The 19,166-nt window shown below is 38.1% G+C and overlaps 1 protein-coding gene across 5 annotated transcripts in view; it reads right to left on the bottom strand.

The window, feature by feature from the left end:
- Nucleotides 1-19,166, bottom strand: part of PCDH9 (protocadherin 9) — a 723,381-nt gene that overhangs the window by 583,099 nt on the left and 121,116 nt on the right. The window contains exon 3 of one of the 5 annotated variants that reach the window (XM_048051382.2): nucleotides 9,992-14,357. The exons of the other annotated variants lie outside the window; for them this stretch is intronic. Coding sequence (XP_047907339.1) covers nucleotides 14,334-14,357 — 24 coding nt within the window. The 3' untranslated portion in view covers nucleotides 9,992-14,333. Of the gene's footprint in view, nucleotides 1-9,991; nucleotides 14,358-19,166 lie in introns of those variants that run through there. 5 annotated transcript variants of the gene reach the window in all.

Raw genomic sequence — 19,166 nt, 5'->3', positions numbered from 1 at the left:
TACATGCCAAGTACTTGAAAGAAGAAAAATCTTCACCCTGTTGAGCACCTGACTAATTAATAAAAAGAGAACCCCCAAATTAATGTTACTGCATATGAAACCTAAGCCTTTTCCTAGTGCTGTCTGTTTGTAAGAATCCCATGTGCCAAACTTGAGAAGGTTTAAAAATTTCCCTTATACCTGGAGAGCTATACAAGGCAGCTACCGCAACAGATCCCATGCAGTGCTTTCTCAGCAGGTTCAGTATCTGATCTAACATTGCCAGAAAAACAGGCAATGCTGTTCCATGAAAAGGGACACTGCTTTTTTATCACATGCCGGTAAAAGCTGTCTTTTTCACAGGAGGCTTAATGGTAGAGGATATACTTTCTCTTGTTATATTGGTCTAACTCCATCACTGGTAAAAGCAGTGCAAGTCATGGCCTGCAGCCACTCTTCTAATCATAGTGTTAATTAGTTCAGGATGAAAGAAAGAGGGACTAAGCCTTTGCAATACTTACTGGTGACATGCCTGTTTGGCACCCAGTTGCAAAGAAGGATTCAGTAGATCCCTGTTATGTTGTCAGGCTCTCCTTGCATTTTAAGTGCTTAAGAATAGCTTTGCAAAAGCTAGCATCCTGAACAAGGAGATGCAGAAAGTAGTCAGAAGGGAGAAGAGACAGAGATGTGTAAAACCCACATCTGAGTATGTCACTTAAGTTCAGGTTGTAGTGCCACGATTATCCCTAGCACACTTCCTCCCACTTCTGGAGTCAAGTGCTCCAAAAGGAGTAGGAGTCATGTCATGCCATGTCATGGAGTACTGTCATGTCATGTCTTCAATTCTCCAGCAAAATTAAAGAATGGGGAATGTCATCTCTCCTTGCAACTTCTCCCTCTTCATACAGATACACCCAGTATGAGGCTGTAATGACAGGCTCTCTGGGCAGGTGAGCTGAGGTTCAGTTCATCTTCTTAAACTGAGAAAGCAAGTGGGAAGACGGCCCAGGAGGAAGAATATCTGCTTTGAAAATATGCAAAAGGCACAGTTTTTAACAAGCCAAAAGCCTCACTACATGAACAGCTGTATGCATATATTGACGCAGGAGCGTTGGAGGTTTTATCAGCAGATATTTTGGCACACAAGGACTTCAGCACAATGGTAGCTAACAAGAGTTCTGAGGATTTCATTCCCACCTAAGTGCTGAACATACCCACATAATCTATGATACGTGATTAAAGTCCTTCAGCCCAAAACGATGGATGTGTTTGTATTTAAACTCTGGCTCAGAGAATTGCCAAAGCCAGAGGAATTCAGTTGTTTGGAAAAGCTCATAAGAATATTCAGAAATTCACTTGTGTATGGCATGATTCAAACTACTCTGATGACATTTGGAAATACAGCAATCATTTCCCAGCACTGGCAAAGTAACAGATTAGTAGCTACTCTGAAATTCTGCTGGGTGTTTGAAAGGTGATATTTTCTATCACGTCAAAGCATCTGACATTTCATATTTTCTTACCAACTCATCCCAATTTATTAGAGTCACCAAAGCAAGTGTTCTGACTCGATTTTAATGAAAACATCTCTTTAAAAGAATTTTCAAATAAATTCTAATCATCTACAGTCCAACCTTCAGTTAATTTTCCAAATATTTTTTAACATTTTACAGTTGTGGGTTTCTTTGATGTCTCCTTTTTATGAACTTACATCATACGAAACTGCAGGTTTCACACGTTATAGTCACTTTTAATGCACATAATCATGTTAACTGGTAGTTAATTTGTTTTTGATTGTTAGAATTACACTTTCAAAGACCTTTTAATCATTTTGGCAATGTTTTCTCCAGCCTGTTTACAAGGCAAAGGGTTTGATCTCTGCAGTGAGAGATTTTTTAAATAAAATTGTTATCCCATTTGAAGGTGGTGACTTTTCCTGTCACAAGCTGTAACACAAAAACACAAATCAGGAAGTTTAACATCATGCATATGGAAAATCACAGCTGTATTAAAGATAAATTTGTAAACACAAATCCAAATGGATTCTCTCACAGTAACAATATTGTGGAATTAAAATAATTTAATCCAATCATCTGCTTTCAGTTTCTTGCAAAAATCACTTACATTTAACTGTGTTTTCAAGTAGAAAATTCAATTTTGAAGATCCAACTTGTTCTGAAGACTGTCCGCTAGCGAGCAAGAATGCAGGCAGGTGCAGCTCAAGACTCTTCCCGTCTATTTGCATTAGGTAAAGTCTGAGTCATTAGGTCAGTCATTACCAAACGATACACCTACTCTTCCTGCCTGTCATTTGGACAGAAGTTCTCCATCACATCAAATAATATATGTTTGATTATTTTGTAACCAGCCTAGCTGGAGACTATGGAAAGGCTATGATAACTTGTTTTTATTTGCACTGTTAAGGTATTACTCTAACTTGGCATTTTTAAGCACAGCAACAAATATCCAGTGCATCCTCTCTGGCTGCTATTACGGCCTGAGTCTTCCTCTGACCCCGCTGCCCTTCTCCAACCAGGCACAGCTGCTGTATGGATGACAGCAGCCACTTTAATAAACAGGAAAAGTAGAAGCAAGCAGGCAAAGAAACATCAGCTTGCAGTCTTGTTGGTCCTTTGCCTTATTCCCTTTTGCTTTTCTCATACTGGAGGAAACTCGTAACTAATGGAGCCTGCAGGGAAAAGAGGAGTGCTGGGAAAGGGGGGCACACTGGTCATTCAGGCCACCAGCTACTACTCCATTAAAAAAAAAAAAAAATCTGCATTGAAGTTAAAATGGATCATAACTCATAAATGAAATCCCCAAATTAACTGCATTTCTGCTATCTACTGGTACTGTGTGAGACATCAAGTCTGAAACAATTACGTGCTCAAAGGAAATCAGACACAAACTGTAGCTTTAATGCTAACTCAGATTTGTTCCCATCCTAGGATTCTCAGATGTGAAGTTAAGACTCTCCTCAAATTCCCTGTAAAGACTAGAGAATAACCCCACATCTGACCTTGACAATGTCTCCCCAGAAAAAAAATGGCTCTAAAGTAAAGGGTTGTCCATAGGCTGCCATTAAGTGTAAGGCAGTGTCTTCGTTTGCCTTCATGCATCAGCAGTTAACTCATTCTTCTATACAGCTTTTGAGAAATTCGTCATATAAAGAAAAAAAAAAAAAGTGAAAGGTGTAAATCCACCTCAGTATGCAGCTGTGCTAGCAGTTTTCCTTCACTTAAAAAGAAGCATCATTGACAGGCTTTTAGAGGCTGTTGTATCCTGTCCTCTCAGCCTTAGTGTGTTGCTCTAATTAGGGCTAGGTCGTGGGAGGGAGGAAAGAAAGTAAGGAGGGAAGAAGGGACGGAAGGAGAGAAGGAAGGAAGTGGGGAGGGAGGACGGGCAGGCATGGCGGGCAGGCAGGCAGGCAGGTTGCTGCTGCTGCAAAAGCAGCAAAAGCAGGGAATATGAAGTAAGACACACAAACCAAACTACACAAGAGGTATAGGAAAAATCTGTGGCAAAAGGGCATGAAAATTCAGGCACTTATAGATCTACTGAGCAAACAAAACCTTTTAATACATGAAAGCAGCTGTACTCTGTGGGAAAAGCAGCATGGGAAAAATGATTTTGGAGCGTTGTGTTAAGTCTTGAAATTGGACTTTTCAGGGGAAATTGGTTTGCTACCTAATGAAGCATCTGGTTATTTCAAATGGTGAAATAAATGTTTAGTTTTAAATTACAGTTTAGTTCATGGACCTTTTCTTTGAAAATCCAGCTTTTTGTGGGAGTAAATAGAAATAAAAGCCTACCAATTAATATATTTGACCTCTACCTGTTGCTAAGTGTTTCTGTGCATACAGTAACTTGTGAATGTTTATGCTGAAAACATATCTCTATTTCAACCATCATCTAAGAGTTGTTATTAAGCTCTTGAAATTGGTAACCTTGCTACTGATATACAAGATGGCCTTTTGTTTGTAGGTGAGTCTGGCACCAAATCATTGAATTATGGACAAAACTGTCTGATGATTCCAACTTTTTTAGGCTAGATTTATTTCAGAAACTATTATAAAGTTACATCCTTTGTTTATAGTAATTGAACTGAGTAATAAACACAAAAACAATGTGTTAGAGAGCTTCTCCACTTGTGTTACAGCAGTCATTTATTAAATTACACACAGATGTCATTCAGCTCTTTAAAAGGACTGCCCTCAGGTTCAAGCCTGTATTTCACTTATACATTGAAATTCTATTATGAATCTTTCAGCCCTTTTTATTTCCTCTTACAAAATCAAAATGAATTTTCAGCTTTCCATGTTTCAACAGAATGAATATGGTCTTTTTTGGGGTAGGAACTTGAGTGGCAGAACTGAATCATGAGTATAAAGCAAAGTACATTTCTACTTCTAGTTCAAAACCAGTTGTGGAACTAGATATCATAAACAACCAAAAACCCAAGAGATTGTTATTTTCTTCCTTCTACCACTTTAGTTAGTCTCACTGGCACAATTACAATACTAAATTTACTTTCTGACAGACTCAAGTATTTGTCCTTACAGTATCACCTACCCAAAACAAGAAACAAAACTGAACAGAGATGCCCAGACTGTAGCAACTTTGATGCAAAAGTAAGTTAAGGAAATCAAACTCAAAGACTTTTCCTTTCTCACTTTTCAGCTACTAGTAATCTGTGTCAGTGAATTTTCATAAAATAAAAAGAAATTCCATGAGTGTTAGAAAGAATTGCTTGGTCAAGAAGCTCCAGAACTGTGAAGAAACAGTTTTAGTAAAGCCACAGCTTTGCAAAACCTTCTGGAAAGACTCCTGCTGTGTTTTTGAAGTTCACCAGTGATCACACATACAGACACAGGACTTCTGGACTTCTGTGATTCTGTGACTTCAGAAGTATTTCTTTTAATTCTGAGTTCTACTTGCCTTGTAGGATTCATTTTGTTACAAAAATAATAGTTAATAACCAAACCTGCCATACCCTGATCTTTTTAAATGGTCTTTATGTAGGACAAGATAGTTCATGACAGTAGTAGAAACCCTACAAATAAACCAGACAAAAGTACCTTGAAATTGCTTCTGTTGTATGGGCAAACTGATTTTTTATTTATTTTTTTTCCTTAAGTCTATCATGAAGTTCTGGCTAGACTCTGAATTACAGAGTTTGGACAAGCTGATTCACACAGGGTAATAGGACTCTATTAATCCCGAATAACTGTACTAGGTGCATACTGGAGCTTTGAAGGGATATTTCCTACGTTTGGATATTCCTTCTGCTAGCTGGAGGTAGTAAGAGGACAGACACAGTCCAGCAACGTATAATGGGCCAACTGGATAATCAAACCAGCCAACAGTAGGGAAGACTCCTCTGAAAACAATAATTATCAGCCTTCTGCTGCTTGTAAGAATTAGCAAAATAAATAAATAAAATAAAATAAAGCTTCACCTGTGAGAGCTGAGAAAAGTTAGCACTCAAATCCATTTCTATGGCTCAGATATCAGTGGTTTTCAGGCCTCTGAAATGCTACCTGTGGATCAATGCTAGCCTTGAGAATTAAATCCCTGGTGACTTTTAATGGCTAAAAACATCAATTCACTGGATTTTATCCAGTTTTTATTAAAAATAAATAAATAAATAAAAAATCTTCCACTATCCCCTTATGCTCTAGAGGAAAGATATTTGCACTGGGTTACTGGGTAAGCACAAAAGGAAGGCTCATGTTTCCCTAGGTATTGAGGGACCTGCAGAGCTTGTCTCTCTTTGGGTGGCAGCAGCACTGCAACATCTCTCTGGGGATTAGTAAACAGCCTGAGTTACTGCATGCAAACACTTATCAGGAGAAGAGAAAGCACTGCCATGGCATAAGGACCCCCCATCTTGGGATATTATACCTATTCCAAGCTTAAGTAATCAAAATGCCTTCAGCAACCATTGCTCAAGCAGCACATGTCCACCACTCTCCCTCCCGTAAAGATTTAAAAGACATTAACTGAGTCATTTTTTTGTAAACTAAAGTGTATGAATAGCCTACGATTAGGATGTATACTCAATGGTGGGTAAAGGTCAAGATATGTTCTCTTTAGGTAGATTAAATTCAAATTTCATTCTTCTTTTTCACTGTAGTAAGTTATGCAACTTTAGATATGTAACAATTGTTATGGATGCTGCACCAGGTATTCAGCCATTTAAAAATAATGCAACATTTCCAGTTTGCAGACACAACATACTTTGGCCTAACACTATGATTTAAAAGCCAGGCCCTAATTGTCTTCTAGCCATTACTCTTAAATGAAGAAACCTTTCTTTCTCACACACATTAACAGTCTCTTTTTTCACTTTCTTTACCGATAGTATTCTAGTGCCTCAGATAATAGTTTATTCAGAATGGAGCTGCTACTCTGGCAAACAAAAACAGAAGTTACAGCACATTAAAGATGAGGCTTCAAAGAGGAGGAAAAAATGCATTCGTTCATTATACAATTTTTAATATCAACAGGCCTGCAAATTCCTAAGCTTAAATGCCTGCTCTTGTCCCATACTAGGAGGTATACACACTACCAGTCTGACTAGCCAGAGCTGTCACGTACCTCAGTAGTACATGCCATAGCAAGCAATGCTAAGTGGAAATGCAGTTATCCTTCTGTCCCCTCTAGGAAATCTATACTTGCACACATTCACCACCTTGATCTCAGGAAAATCAGTTTTACGGAAGAGGTATTCCTAATTTACTTGGTTTGACTTGAGAGGAGGCAACAAGGCAGAACTATACAGGCCACTGTGACACACAAGTCTCTTCAATGACAGCTGGAAAGTCTGTGGTACCTCAGCAGGCTTTAGTACCTAACTTTTTTGCAAAGAATCAGCTTTCACTTCATTGCCACTTGCATTTCAGCTCTTCCAACTACCTGTCTTCCAGACAAGTACAGCTCCTTGTCTCAAACTGTAAGCATAGTTGCACTATCAATACTATATTCCCCATGGTCTTTTTCAGTCCTTGCATTTCAGGCACACATTGAATCTGCCCCAGGGCATGTGGAAAGGAAGAAAACTAGATTTCTGGTATTTCCCAACTGGCATACTAGTGTAATGTTTAAACCACTCTATTCCTAAGTCTACCAATGCTGCACAGAGGGAACATAAAGCTTAATTAATTTATGTTTGTTGAGTGAGAGCTTCTCAAACGAAAGACATGGTGTAAGTAGAAATTACTCCTGTTAACTCAGGTGTTGGGGGAAATGATCACATTGTGGACTGAAGCTTGCTCGTCTGTTCTTTAAATAGAGACAACGCAGGTAGCAACGTCAATGGAGACTGAATACCTCATCATACATTGGTTCATTCATAAAGTTCAAGCCCAAACAAATTCTCCTGGCACCTGTTCTGGCACTTCATGTTGCAAACCTGAGCTGGGGACAGGATCCTCTCTTGGTAAGTGCAGACATTTTGTAGGTACTATGTGTGGTCTCTGTGGGGGATGAATCAGTTGTCATGGGTACTTTCTGTTTACAATCCCACAGACTGGAACTGGCGCCTGCTACAAAAAGACAGTCTCTTGTTGAAAGCAAAGTACTTAGGAGCAGATCCTGGCAAGGGGAATGAAAGAGCTTGGGAGAGGGTGGGGGTGGGTGGGGGGGTGGAGCACAGACCGAAGAGAATGAAGAGAAGGAACCAGAAAAAGAAATCTCAATATTAGCAGAAGGAGAATTAAAACTTTTACATAGAGAAGTGAGTTGCTTATGTAAACAATTCCAAAATTAGTTATTAGAGCCTGGAAATTTTTACCAATTGCCAAATATGCAGTTATTTTTCATGTTACAATGTTATTTCAAGTAAACTAACTAGAAAAGCCAAGTCTACGAATCATTGATCATAATCACTGACTTCTTGTTTGAGCTGAAGCAAGTCATTTAACCTTCCTTTCTCCACCAACACAATGAGAAATAATAAGATGTGTCTATTCAGAATGATGTTATGAGAATTACCTATTATTTTGCAGTGCTTTAGCAAAAGCCATTGCTCTTCAAGTATGACACTTCCACAGAAAGCATAAAGGTGAGATACTAAGTGCAAGTCTTATTAGTTACACTGTTAATGGTGTGAAAGTGCAGTGAGGATAAGCAGAGGGCAATGATCACTTTGTGCTTTGTCACAGTGCTACTTCATGTATCATCGCTTTCTTTACCAGAGCACATCTTATTCATGAAAGGGGGTTCCAAGCAAATATGGAAGATAACAAGGAAGAACTGAAAATGAAAGCGGAATGTTACCCCATTGTTTCCTTTCATAGCTGCTAGCACCTCTCAGAATAACATTCAGCTCTCTTCAGCATTATATTGTCAGGGTTTTTTTTTTTGTTTTGTTTTTGTTTTGTTTTGTTTTTCTCCTTTCCTTTTTCATTCCAGACTTCGTTTGTAACTTGGGCCTGAGTTGTAATGCCTTGGCATACTGTCAAAGCGTTAGTATGAGGAAATCACAAAGCAGTAGCTTCACTCATACAGCATTTTTATTTTCTCATTAGACAGACTCTTCTATGGTTGCTAGGCAGAGAAACAGTGTGTGTGTGTGTGTGTGTGTGTGTGCATGCATACATGTGTGTGCGTACATGTAATGATGATGCGCAGCCAAAAATATCTGTGCCTGAACCAGCCACATAAAGCCTAGAAGCCACAGATGTTACAGAGAAAGAAAGCTAGCTGGCTACAAAGTGGGGAGAGAATGCAAGAACCACCCCAAAGCCTCAGGAAACTACATTCCTTAAGTTCATGTCCCATATATGACAGCTTCTACCAAAGCTTTAACTCATAAAGCTTATGCTGCTGCTCCATATTATGAATCAAGTATCATATCATTCAGACCAATGCCAAAGGTAGGAAGTCCATCAAACTTTGGTTCTTTTATCTTCAAAAATAAATTTTAATTAGTCTATTCAGCTCCTGTAGTTTTGTTTTGTTTTGTTTTTCAGCATAATTATTTAAACAAATCTTTTAATAATATTTTTATAATTTTAATAATATTTATATTTTATTATATTTTATTTTTATATATTTTTATTTATAATTCTAATACTATTTATAAATGTTAATAAATGTTAATATTTATAAATATTAATAATATTTTTATAATTATTTAAAAAAATCTTAAAGAGTTGCCACAGAACTTGCCTTGAAAGTGGATTTTCAAAAGATTTATCAAAATTTTGCTGTCTTGAGATACAACTGGAATATTTTCTATTTCGAATTAGAAAGAGGTTTGCTTGAGACACATATTGTTTTCCATTGCTGTACTTATGCTGTACTGATAACAGAAGACACGGAGAAGGCTGAGGTACTCAACAAGATGACTGATGTCATCTACTTGGACTTCTGTAAGGCTTTTGATGCGGTCCCACACAACATCCTGATCTCCAGATTGGAGAGAGATGGTTTGACGGATGTTCCATTCTTTGGATAAGGAATTGACTTGGAGGTCATGCCCAGAGATTTGTGGTCAAGAGCTCTATGTCCAGGTGGAGGCCGGGGACAAGCGGTGTCCCTCAGGGATCTGTCTTGTGTATCAGTATTATGTAATATCTTTATCAATAACATAGACAGTGGGATCAAGTGCACCATCAGCAAGTTTGCAGATGACCTAAGATGAGTGGTGCTGTTGATGCAAAAGAAGGAAGGGATGCCAACAAAAGGGACCTGGACAAGCTGGAGAAATGGGCCCACATGAACCTAATGAGGTTCAACAAGTCTAAATGCAGGGTGCTGCACCTGGGTCGGGGCAGTCCCAGACATGATTATAGACTGGGAGAAGAAGTAATTGAGAGCAGCCTTGCAGAGAAGGACCTGGGGATTCTGGTGGACAAAAAGCTTGATATATGCTGGCAAAGGGGAGATTTAGATTAGAGTTTAGGAGGAAATTCTTCACTCAGAGGGTGTTGAAATACTGTAACAGGTTGCCCAGGGATGGATGCCCCATCCCAGGAGGTATTGGATGGAGGTGGAGGAGGACCAGGTTGGATGAAGCCCTGGGCAACCTGATCTAGTGGGTGGCATCCCTGCCAAGGCAGGGGGGTTGGTACTAGATGATCTTTAAGGTTCCTTCCAACCAAAGTCATTCTTGAGCAGTTCTTTGTAACAGTTACATAGAATTGGTATAGTTGAAGGAAATTTACATATTCCTGGAAACAAATGTGTGTTATAAAGCCCCAGTGAAATGGCTCCAATTTCTTCTCCCCCATGAATAAAACCCCTGAAAATGTCAGGGTTTTTTTCTCTACAGCTCATCAACCTTGATGGATGAATGCAGTGTAATCAATAACTTAAAGAAAAACTGTGAGGGGCTCTAATTATAAATATAAACCCTACCAAAGTAAGCACAAATAAAGAGTTAGTTTAAACAAAGAAAGTGTCTATGTATCAGAGCAGGAATTAAATTTTGATATTGTTTGCCTTTTTGTGCTCTGTCAGCTACACCGTCATTAATGTATTTGGAGAAGTTAAGAAAACCTTGTGCTTTAAACAGAAGGATTTACATGCATTTATGAAAATAAAGCACTGCCAAAGCACCACTGTAAGCTAACTGAATGAATGCACTGTTGCTATATAAGTTTACATATATAAGGTTAACAAACAGCAGGACACGATTCTTACAGAAATGCTGTGGTATCATGTTTTTGGAGTATATATATATTTATGACTTTCCCTACCAAAAAGAAAAGGAAAAGAATAAAGAAGAAAAAAAATCCGAACAGCTAATGCAGAAACACCTACTGAACTGCCCTAAAGTAGCCAAAGCATTCAGCAGCCAGCCAGATCATTTCATTTCCTCTCACAGAAATCACTCCAGGGTTTTACAAAACAAAGCAAACAGTGACTATATAATTATGCAACATTGTTTTAAAATGAAAGAAATTCAACAGTACAACAGTTGAGTGGTTACAACATCAGCACATTTTTTTTCAGCTTTTTTTTTTTTTCTCGTTTGTGATCTGTTGTTCACTTTTATTCATGTGTTTTCATCTCCCTTAGTAGAAGAGGTCTACACTGCAATGAACAGAGTGTTTCTAGAAAGGAAGATTATCACATTTTCAAGGTAAAATGGTAGAGATGCTTACTGAGTCTTTTAATGAAAGTGGTGGAAAGGTTTGCAAGTAGTAATGAAAGGAGGAACAGATTCACTTTTTGATATACTCAATAGTCAAGCTTTTCCATACTTAAGACCATTAACAATTTTCAAATATTTCAACAGTTGCTATAAAAGGGAAGGCAAAGGACTTGGAAAGAAGAGAGCCAGATGTGCCAACATAGACTTGGAGCAAAGAAAATGCAGGTTAGACACTACAAAAACAATTTTCCAAGAGTACAGATAATGATGAACTGAAATGATTGTAGAAAAAGAGACTTATTTTCACCACTTGACTTGCGGAAAATGGACTCCACAATCAGTAAGATTGTAAAGTAGGTATGTTTATTCAGCACTGGGCAGCACGGGGGGTAGTCCCGCCAAAGTCGTGCGCACCTGACGCGGCAACTTGCCTTGGTTATATGCAGTAAAGAGTTACATATGCATGAAGTTTCACAATACGCCTATACATATTCATAACCTGTCCCCGCTTCGTATTAAAATTAGTTCCAAGGAGTCATTTCCATAAACTCCTCCCATCTGCGCTTGCGCAGTGTATTCTGGTGGTGGTCGTCGGGGGTTGTGGGGATGAAGATTGATGACTCTTCCTCATCACCGCTAGTTGACCTCTTGTCTCTGCGCAGACTCAGTTGCTTCTTGGATCTTGTCCATCCACAGGACCAGTTTCTACCAGTTTCTTAAGATAGGCTCACACCCTTATTAAGAGACTGACCTTGGTAAAGGGGCCCAAGGCTTCTTGCTTTAATTAATTTGCACAAGCACCATAGTTAGTCCTAGTTTCATGCCGTCAGCACTCTATCTCTACTTGATAAGATTCCCCTAACTCCTTCTCTCAGTCCCCCCTTTTCTAAAAAGTTAGTAAATTCTCTAAAAGTTAGTAAATTATTATATTCTCCTAACTCCCTCTCTCACACTGGAATTGTTTTTAAAAATGTGTGTATTTATCAGGAAGGGTTTATATACAGGTGAATCCCTCTTTTGGCAGACAGCTTGCCTTCTTGACTGAGTGATCTCCTCTGTCTTCTTTCAAAGGAAACTAAGAAGGTATGAAAATACAGGAAACAAGATACAGGAAGAGAGAAAGCCATTTTAGTTTAATATAAATCCATATATTTTTCTGACCCACTAACCTGAGGGTTGTCTTGTCCATATTGCATGACTCCAACAATCACTGACTCAGAGTCTTCTTTGGACAGAAAATTTATTTAGGAAAAATTTAAACCTGTGTGCTCAACCACTAGTTCTGTAAAAATGAACAGAGTTTTAATGTGGGATTCAAGACATCTACATCCTCGTCCTGACTCTGGTTAATGATCTAAAATGTGGTTCTGTCCATTACACTGCACTTGACTCCATTTCACTTTCATAGTTCATAAAATAATATTTACTTTCTTGTTTATGTGCTTTCAGATTTACTCGTGCAAATCCCAAGCCAGAGCTACGTATTATTCTTATTAATAATTATTATATTGTTGTTGCTGTATAATTGATATTACTAATATTAATCATTTCAATAATAATTTGTCCTGGTTGACACAACTTTTAGACCAAGCTAATCAAACAACTTTTAAAACTGTACACCCATTCCGAAGTTTTCTATTTGTCCTTGTTCAATATTAAGTCAATGAGAAAATACACCCATGTGTAGATGAAAGTTGAAGGATTTTACATTTTTTAAGCAGATCTATCTGACTTCCCCTTCATACAAAATTAGAACATGTCTAAAAACTCTTAGCCATAAGAAAGTTATATGTATGCCATTTAATGGTGGAACTAAAATCTGGAATGAAATTTATCTTTGGACAACTCTACCTTCTGGGCATTCACTTAACAAGACTACCACTACCAGTAAAACAACAAATGCTAGGGAACATAGCAAGGAACTAAAACTCAGTCACCTGTTAAATTGCACAAACACTCCTTGGTCATGTAGGTCTCTCCCAAACTATCTTCTAGACAAGCTTTAGGAGTTAACAGGATTCTACTCTGGCAATCTGCAACCACCTGCTGTTGTAGACTAGTGGGTCACTCCATGACAATTGACCTCACTGTTGTGAACATTCCCAGGCACATTTAATTTCCTACTGCAAATCTTGCCAAGTGGTTCTTATATTAAATAAATTTATTTTATTCTTGGCTTGAGCCAAAAAAAAAAAAAAGAGTGAACGGTGTATTTTAAAAGTTTGCTGCAGCTAATTGGCTGCAATTGTACTTCTTAATCTATTGGCTCTGTCCTTTAACTAAATGACACCTTTATGTGCAAGGCTTTTGGAACCTGTTGCATTATTATTAAATAGGTGCAACTTCCTCACATGTATGTTATCCACAGACAACCTTACAATCTTCTCTTAAAGCAATCCAATCACAATGCACTTTACAAAACCTAATGTTTTTAAATACCCATTTCTACAATACTTTTCATAAATTCATCAAAATATAGCTTCCCTTCAGTACAAAAGTCTGCTCTTGTTTCTCCAGGAAGGTGTCTCTCTTCTAATGTCCATAAATTCAACCACTTATCTTGATGAAATGTTGACTGCACATGGCCCAGCCTGGTGGCCAATCTGTTTATTATGCTACTGACATATCTCACTGTCAGTTAAAATTTTAGCTTCATAATACAGATGTGTTAGCAACTCAGAAGTACTCATCTGTACCAGAAGGTGACCTTTAAAAAAAGCTTGTCCTTCCACTGTAGTGAGATGTAAGTGAACTTAAAAATTCCACTAATGGAATGGTCTTCATGAACTGAAGATGTAGTAGTTTGCATCTCATTCAAGTAACAAATATAGAGATTAATAACTAATGTATTATTAATATCTATTTATTTCCTCTGCTGTATCCAGTTTTATAGCAGGATGCATAATTAATGCACTATTTTAATCATGCTATAATAAAAGTCTCACAAAGGCAACACGCAACTTGGTGTCATGTAGTCAGCGATGTCTAGTGGGAAGTATTTTCATGTCAACTATAAATAAATAATTAGAAAGATAAACAAAATGCATGTCACTGGCATTATTAAGGCAAAAGGTCTTTCTATAGTTTTGTTAAATAGCAACAAGAGACACAATAAGGTTTTATTTCTGTTGTTTGTTTTCAAACAAGTCACTTGAAAGAGAATGAATTGGAAAAACTCAGCCACTGAATTACTGACCTGGCCTTCTTATAAGATTTGATGTGCCTCAGTGGTTTATTTCTCATAAGCTGCTCACCCAGCAATGGGGAACACAAACTGAAAGAAAAATAGTGGGCAGTGAGAAATAAAGGGTGGGAGGACAGGAAGCATTGATTTATCTAAATGGAGAATGTAAGTCTATGTGCGCTCTAACAAAATGCACAGGTGAAAAGGAAAAATCACTAGCCCCATAACTGGCAGTCCACTGTAACTTATGATAAAAGAAATGCATGGGATTTGGCATCTCTCTCTGAAGACTGTTATGCTTCTCCCGTTGTAGCTGAACACTTTTGTGAAGATCAGCACTGAAGTTTAGTTTCATAATTCTAAACTAAAATGTTGCACAGCTTTCAAATATTACTCCCTTCTGTCTACAGTTAATATCTAAATGCTATAAAATAACAATGACTATTGTATCATAAGAAACCTATCTAGTATCTGCAGAAGATTTTAATTTTCTGATCTTAATTGTATAGGCTGTTATTAAGAAAAGTTATCATCCTAATACATTAAAGTGAAGTTATCAAGATCCTTTGAAATCTAAAATCAGTAATAACAACCAGCAAAACATTTGTTCTTCATAGATGTGGTAACTCTTGGAATGAGAAAATATTCCATTTACTTTCTATGTGAGACATTGATGGTTCTGTTTCTTACTCTATTTTATCATCATTATGGCTGTACTTCCATTTACATAAGTGTTATAATCAGCATAACAATACATCATTGGAACCTACTACCCTGCAGGTTGAAACTGACCACGTTCTGTTCCTTTCCGTGAAATTTTACAAATAATGACAGGAGAAAAAGAAAAAAAAAAAAGTAAATACAATACTTGGAAGCCACTGAAATCAGTGTGTTATTAAAGAAAAAGAAAAAGGAAGAAAAAAAAAAAAAGGATCTAAATCTGATTATTAAAATTCTAATCCGAACGTTGTTAATTCCAGCAAACAGAAGTATCAGTACCCATGCCTATGATGCAGCTTTATCAATGCTGAAAAGATTGCAGAATTCCTATGTTAATGTCTGAGAATAAATTTCTATTGATTATAGAGTATAAAATATCAGATATCAAATGGTTTATCTGGCAGTTTTATATAAATATAATTTATAATTACTCTTTACATACAGTTGATATTTATCAATGTAGGACAATAAAGGGACAACCAAGCAGCCAAACTGAATCCCCCCCACATTAGTAAAGCTTGAGGAGACACCATAGACATAGAGAGCTATTCTGGGAACAAGCTGAACGGAGTAACAGGATGTACCACAGCTTTCAGGTACCACACCTTCCTATACCCCTTTACCAGAGACTGTGTCAAAACACACATTTGAACCACAAAATCAGAGAATCATCTAGGTTGGAAGAGACCTCCAAGATCATCTAGTCCAACCTCTGACCTAACATTAACAAGTCCTCCACTAAACCATATCACTAAGCTCTACATCTAAACGTCTTTTAAAACCTCCAGGGATGGTCACTCAACCACTTCCCTGGGCAGCCCATTCCAATGCCTAACAACCCTTTTGGTAAAGAAGTTCTTTCTAACATCCAACCTAAACCTCCCCTGGCGCAACTTTAGCCCATTCCCCCTCATCCTATCACTGGGCATATGGGAGAATAGACCAATCCCCACCTCACTACAGCCTCCTTTAAGGTACCTATAGACAGCCTCTGAGCCTCCTCTTCTCCAGGCTGAACAATCCCAGCTCCCTCAGCCGCTCCTCGTAAGACTTGTCTCCAGACCCCTCACCAGCTTTGTTGCCCTTCTCTGGACTTGCCTGAGTACCTCAATGTCCTTCTTGTAGCAAGGGGCCCAAAACTGAACACAGTACTCAAGGTGGGGCCTCACCAGAGCCGAGTACAGGGGGACAATCACTTCCATAGTCCTGCTGGCCACACTGTTTCTTATAAAAGCCAGAATGCTGTTGGCCTTCTTGGCCGCCTGAGCACACTTCTGGCTCGTATTCAGCTGACTATCAACCAATACTCCCAGATCCTTCTCTGCCAGGCAGCTTTCTAACCACTCATCTCCCAGCCTGTAGTGCTGCTTGGGGTTGTTGTGCCCCAAGTGCAGGACCCGGCACTTGGCCTTGTTGAACTTCATACAGTTGACCTCAGCCCATTGGTCCAGCCCATCCAGATCCTCCTGCAGAGCCTTCCTTCCCTCGAGCAGAACGACACACGCACCTAACTTGGTGTCATCTGCAAACTTACTGAGGGTGCACTCGATCCCCTCATCCAGATCATCGATAAAGATATTAAAGAGAACTGGCCCTAGTACTGAGCCCTGGGGGACTCCACTAGTGACCGGCCTCCAACTGGATTTAACTCCATTCACCACAACTCTTTGGGCCCAGCTACCCAGCCAGTTTCTAACCCAACAAAGTGTACGCCAGTCCAAGCCATGAGCAGCCAGTTTCTTCAGGAGAATGCTGTGGGAAATGGTCTGCTTTAGCTAATAATCATCAGGTTTGAATTCAGACATCCAGTTTCTGTGGGCAGGTATGCTATGCTGTTTACTATCTCTCCCTTTCTTTTGCTGTTCTCTGTGATTTTCCATTGTGTCCATCATTCATGACCTTAAGCTTAACAATTCCCCTCAAGCTGTTAACCACCACATGTAAAATACGAAGTCACTTTTAGTTTATTTATATTTTTAATATGGTAAAGTAGTTTCTCACTCAGATGGCCATGCCTGCTGCCTAATCAGTTGACTGTAAAATGAAGGTAACTATGATTTTTTTTTTTAGCAATAATTTTATTGGGTTATACAAAAATAGAAAGATATAAACATTTAAAGAGCAGATCTGATTACAACTGAAGCTTTCCAGAGATATACTTTTGTGAAAAACTGGTATCACTTGAGAGTGCCTGCTGTTGAGAAGGTTAAGATGAAAAAACTAAAGCTATGAAGTTAATGTAGAGAAATTAAATCACATTAAACTCTGTATAGATACTCTCTTTCTGAATTAAAATGCCTTTTTTTTTTTTTTTTGAGTTTAATCCTCCCTTAAGCACTCTATTCCTCAATAAGAGTTTCCATACAGAGGAAGAGGATTAATGGTCCTTAATTTAGCTGCATTAATTTCAGACTTTTAGTTGTTCTCCCACATGGACTTGTCGTAAGATACCTAACTACTGCATTTGCTTGGTGATTGCATAGTTAGGAACATACAAGGCCTGTCTAAGTGGTGCCATTTATAAGAGCATTTATTTGAACCTCAAAACTATTAATGCAGAACTATTAATGTAAAACTATGGGTGCTTCAAAGCTTCTCTTAAAATGTGTACATCTTTTTAAACATCTCTCTTCAACAGATCTCAAATAACTCTGCAAAATATGCAAATATTATTGTTTCTATTGTTCCAAAGAAGTGAAGCAACAAAATTTAGGGTGAAACTCATAATGGAACTTAGCATCATTCAGGTCCTCCCAAATCTGTTGCTTCCTGGGCAAATGCTCTAAAAGAAAGAAAGCACTACTTTATATTCTAAACATGTTTTGAATGAAAGTGGCTGTGGTCATGACTACTTGCTGCTAAACTCTCTGCTGTCAGCGTGTGTTAAGCTCCTTCACAGGGCACCTGTCTAGACCAGATCCCCATGGGATTTAGGCACAGGGATGCTTATGTTTTAAGTCTAAATAAGGTAAAGTGCAAGTTGGACTGCTCTTCCAAGATATCAATGCTTCTGGGAAAATTCTAAAAAAAAAAAAAAAAGAAAATTTGGCTGATTAAGGAATTTGAGAAGTGAAAACCTAGACTGCCAGATGTCTAATTAAAATGAAAATCAAGAAGTATGCTAACAACTGTGAGTAAAATGAGCTGGTGACTATTTGATAAGTTGATAGTGGCATAGAGATGCTTTCCAGGATTATTGAAAACCAGTCCAGGTTGGAAGAACAGTGCATTCTGGCATAATTAAAGATCTCTTAGGTCGTCTTTTGGGAAAAAGAAAAGAAAAGGACTTCGGTTCTACAACCCAATGGGACAATGTCCGCTTTATGACCAAAAATACATGACTAACAGGTAGAACTGTTAGTGTCATGTGGGATTTTAGCCCCATGGGCTAGTTGATATGGGAATTATGAGGCAGAAAGAGATGAGATAGGAGAAAATTTAGTCTGAAAAAAAAAACAAAAACAAAAAAAAAAACAACAACAAAAATGGGCTTCTGGCAGCAAAAACATTGAGGGAAATGTGGATTATTTTTTTTTAGACAAAAAAAAAAGAAAAAGTAAAATATACAGTTTGTCTTAGATATGCAGAAGGAAGCAAAAAGAACAAAGATTACACTAAGGTTATGGTCCCAGGAGGCAGGAGGGATAGTGAAGTTGTAAATGGAGACAGAATGCAGAGAAGAGGGACTGAGGGGAGAGATAAGAAATGGTTTATGTTACAACAAGTCTAAATGTCATGCACTTCTCTTCCCCCCTTTCAGCTTAACAAGTGTTCTGAACCACAAGGAACATGGATGGTATCAGGAAAGTAGGGTATTCCCTGGGGACTACTGTCATGGCAGGGTTATTTCTTTTTACCTCCCCAACACTGACAAGTGCACTTTTATAAACAATGTTCTGCTCTTAAAGAATCTAATTTATGCCTTAATAATTCAGAGGTTTCAGAAAACATTTGACAGAGCAATATCTACTACAGATGCTAATCCATTTCTATTACTTTAAATGTTTTGCATGACTCTGTAAGAACAATATATATATATGTAACTATACAGGCAACAAACATTTTCATATTTGCACCTGAATTCAACGTTCAGGCTGAAAGTGTTCTAAACTGCCCTTTTCCCTCTCGAGGAGTATTTTCCCACTCCTCTCCAGCAGGATTATCTGACTCACCAGGAAG

This window comes from Anser cygnoides, chromosome 1 (assembly GCF_040182565.1).
Source record: "Anser cygnoides isolate HZ-2024a breed goose chromosome 1, Taihu_goose_T2T_genome, whole genome shotgun sequence".
Taxonomy (NCBI): Eukaryota; Metazoa; Chordata; class Aves; order Anseriformes; family Anatidae; genus Anser; species Anser cygnoides.
The sequence above is the reverse complement of the archived record's forward strand: the minus strand, read 5'-3'. Positions and strand labels throughout refer to the sequence as shown.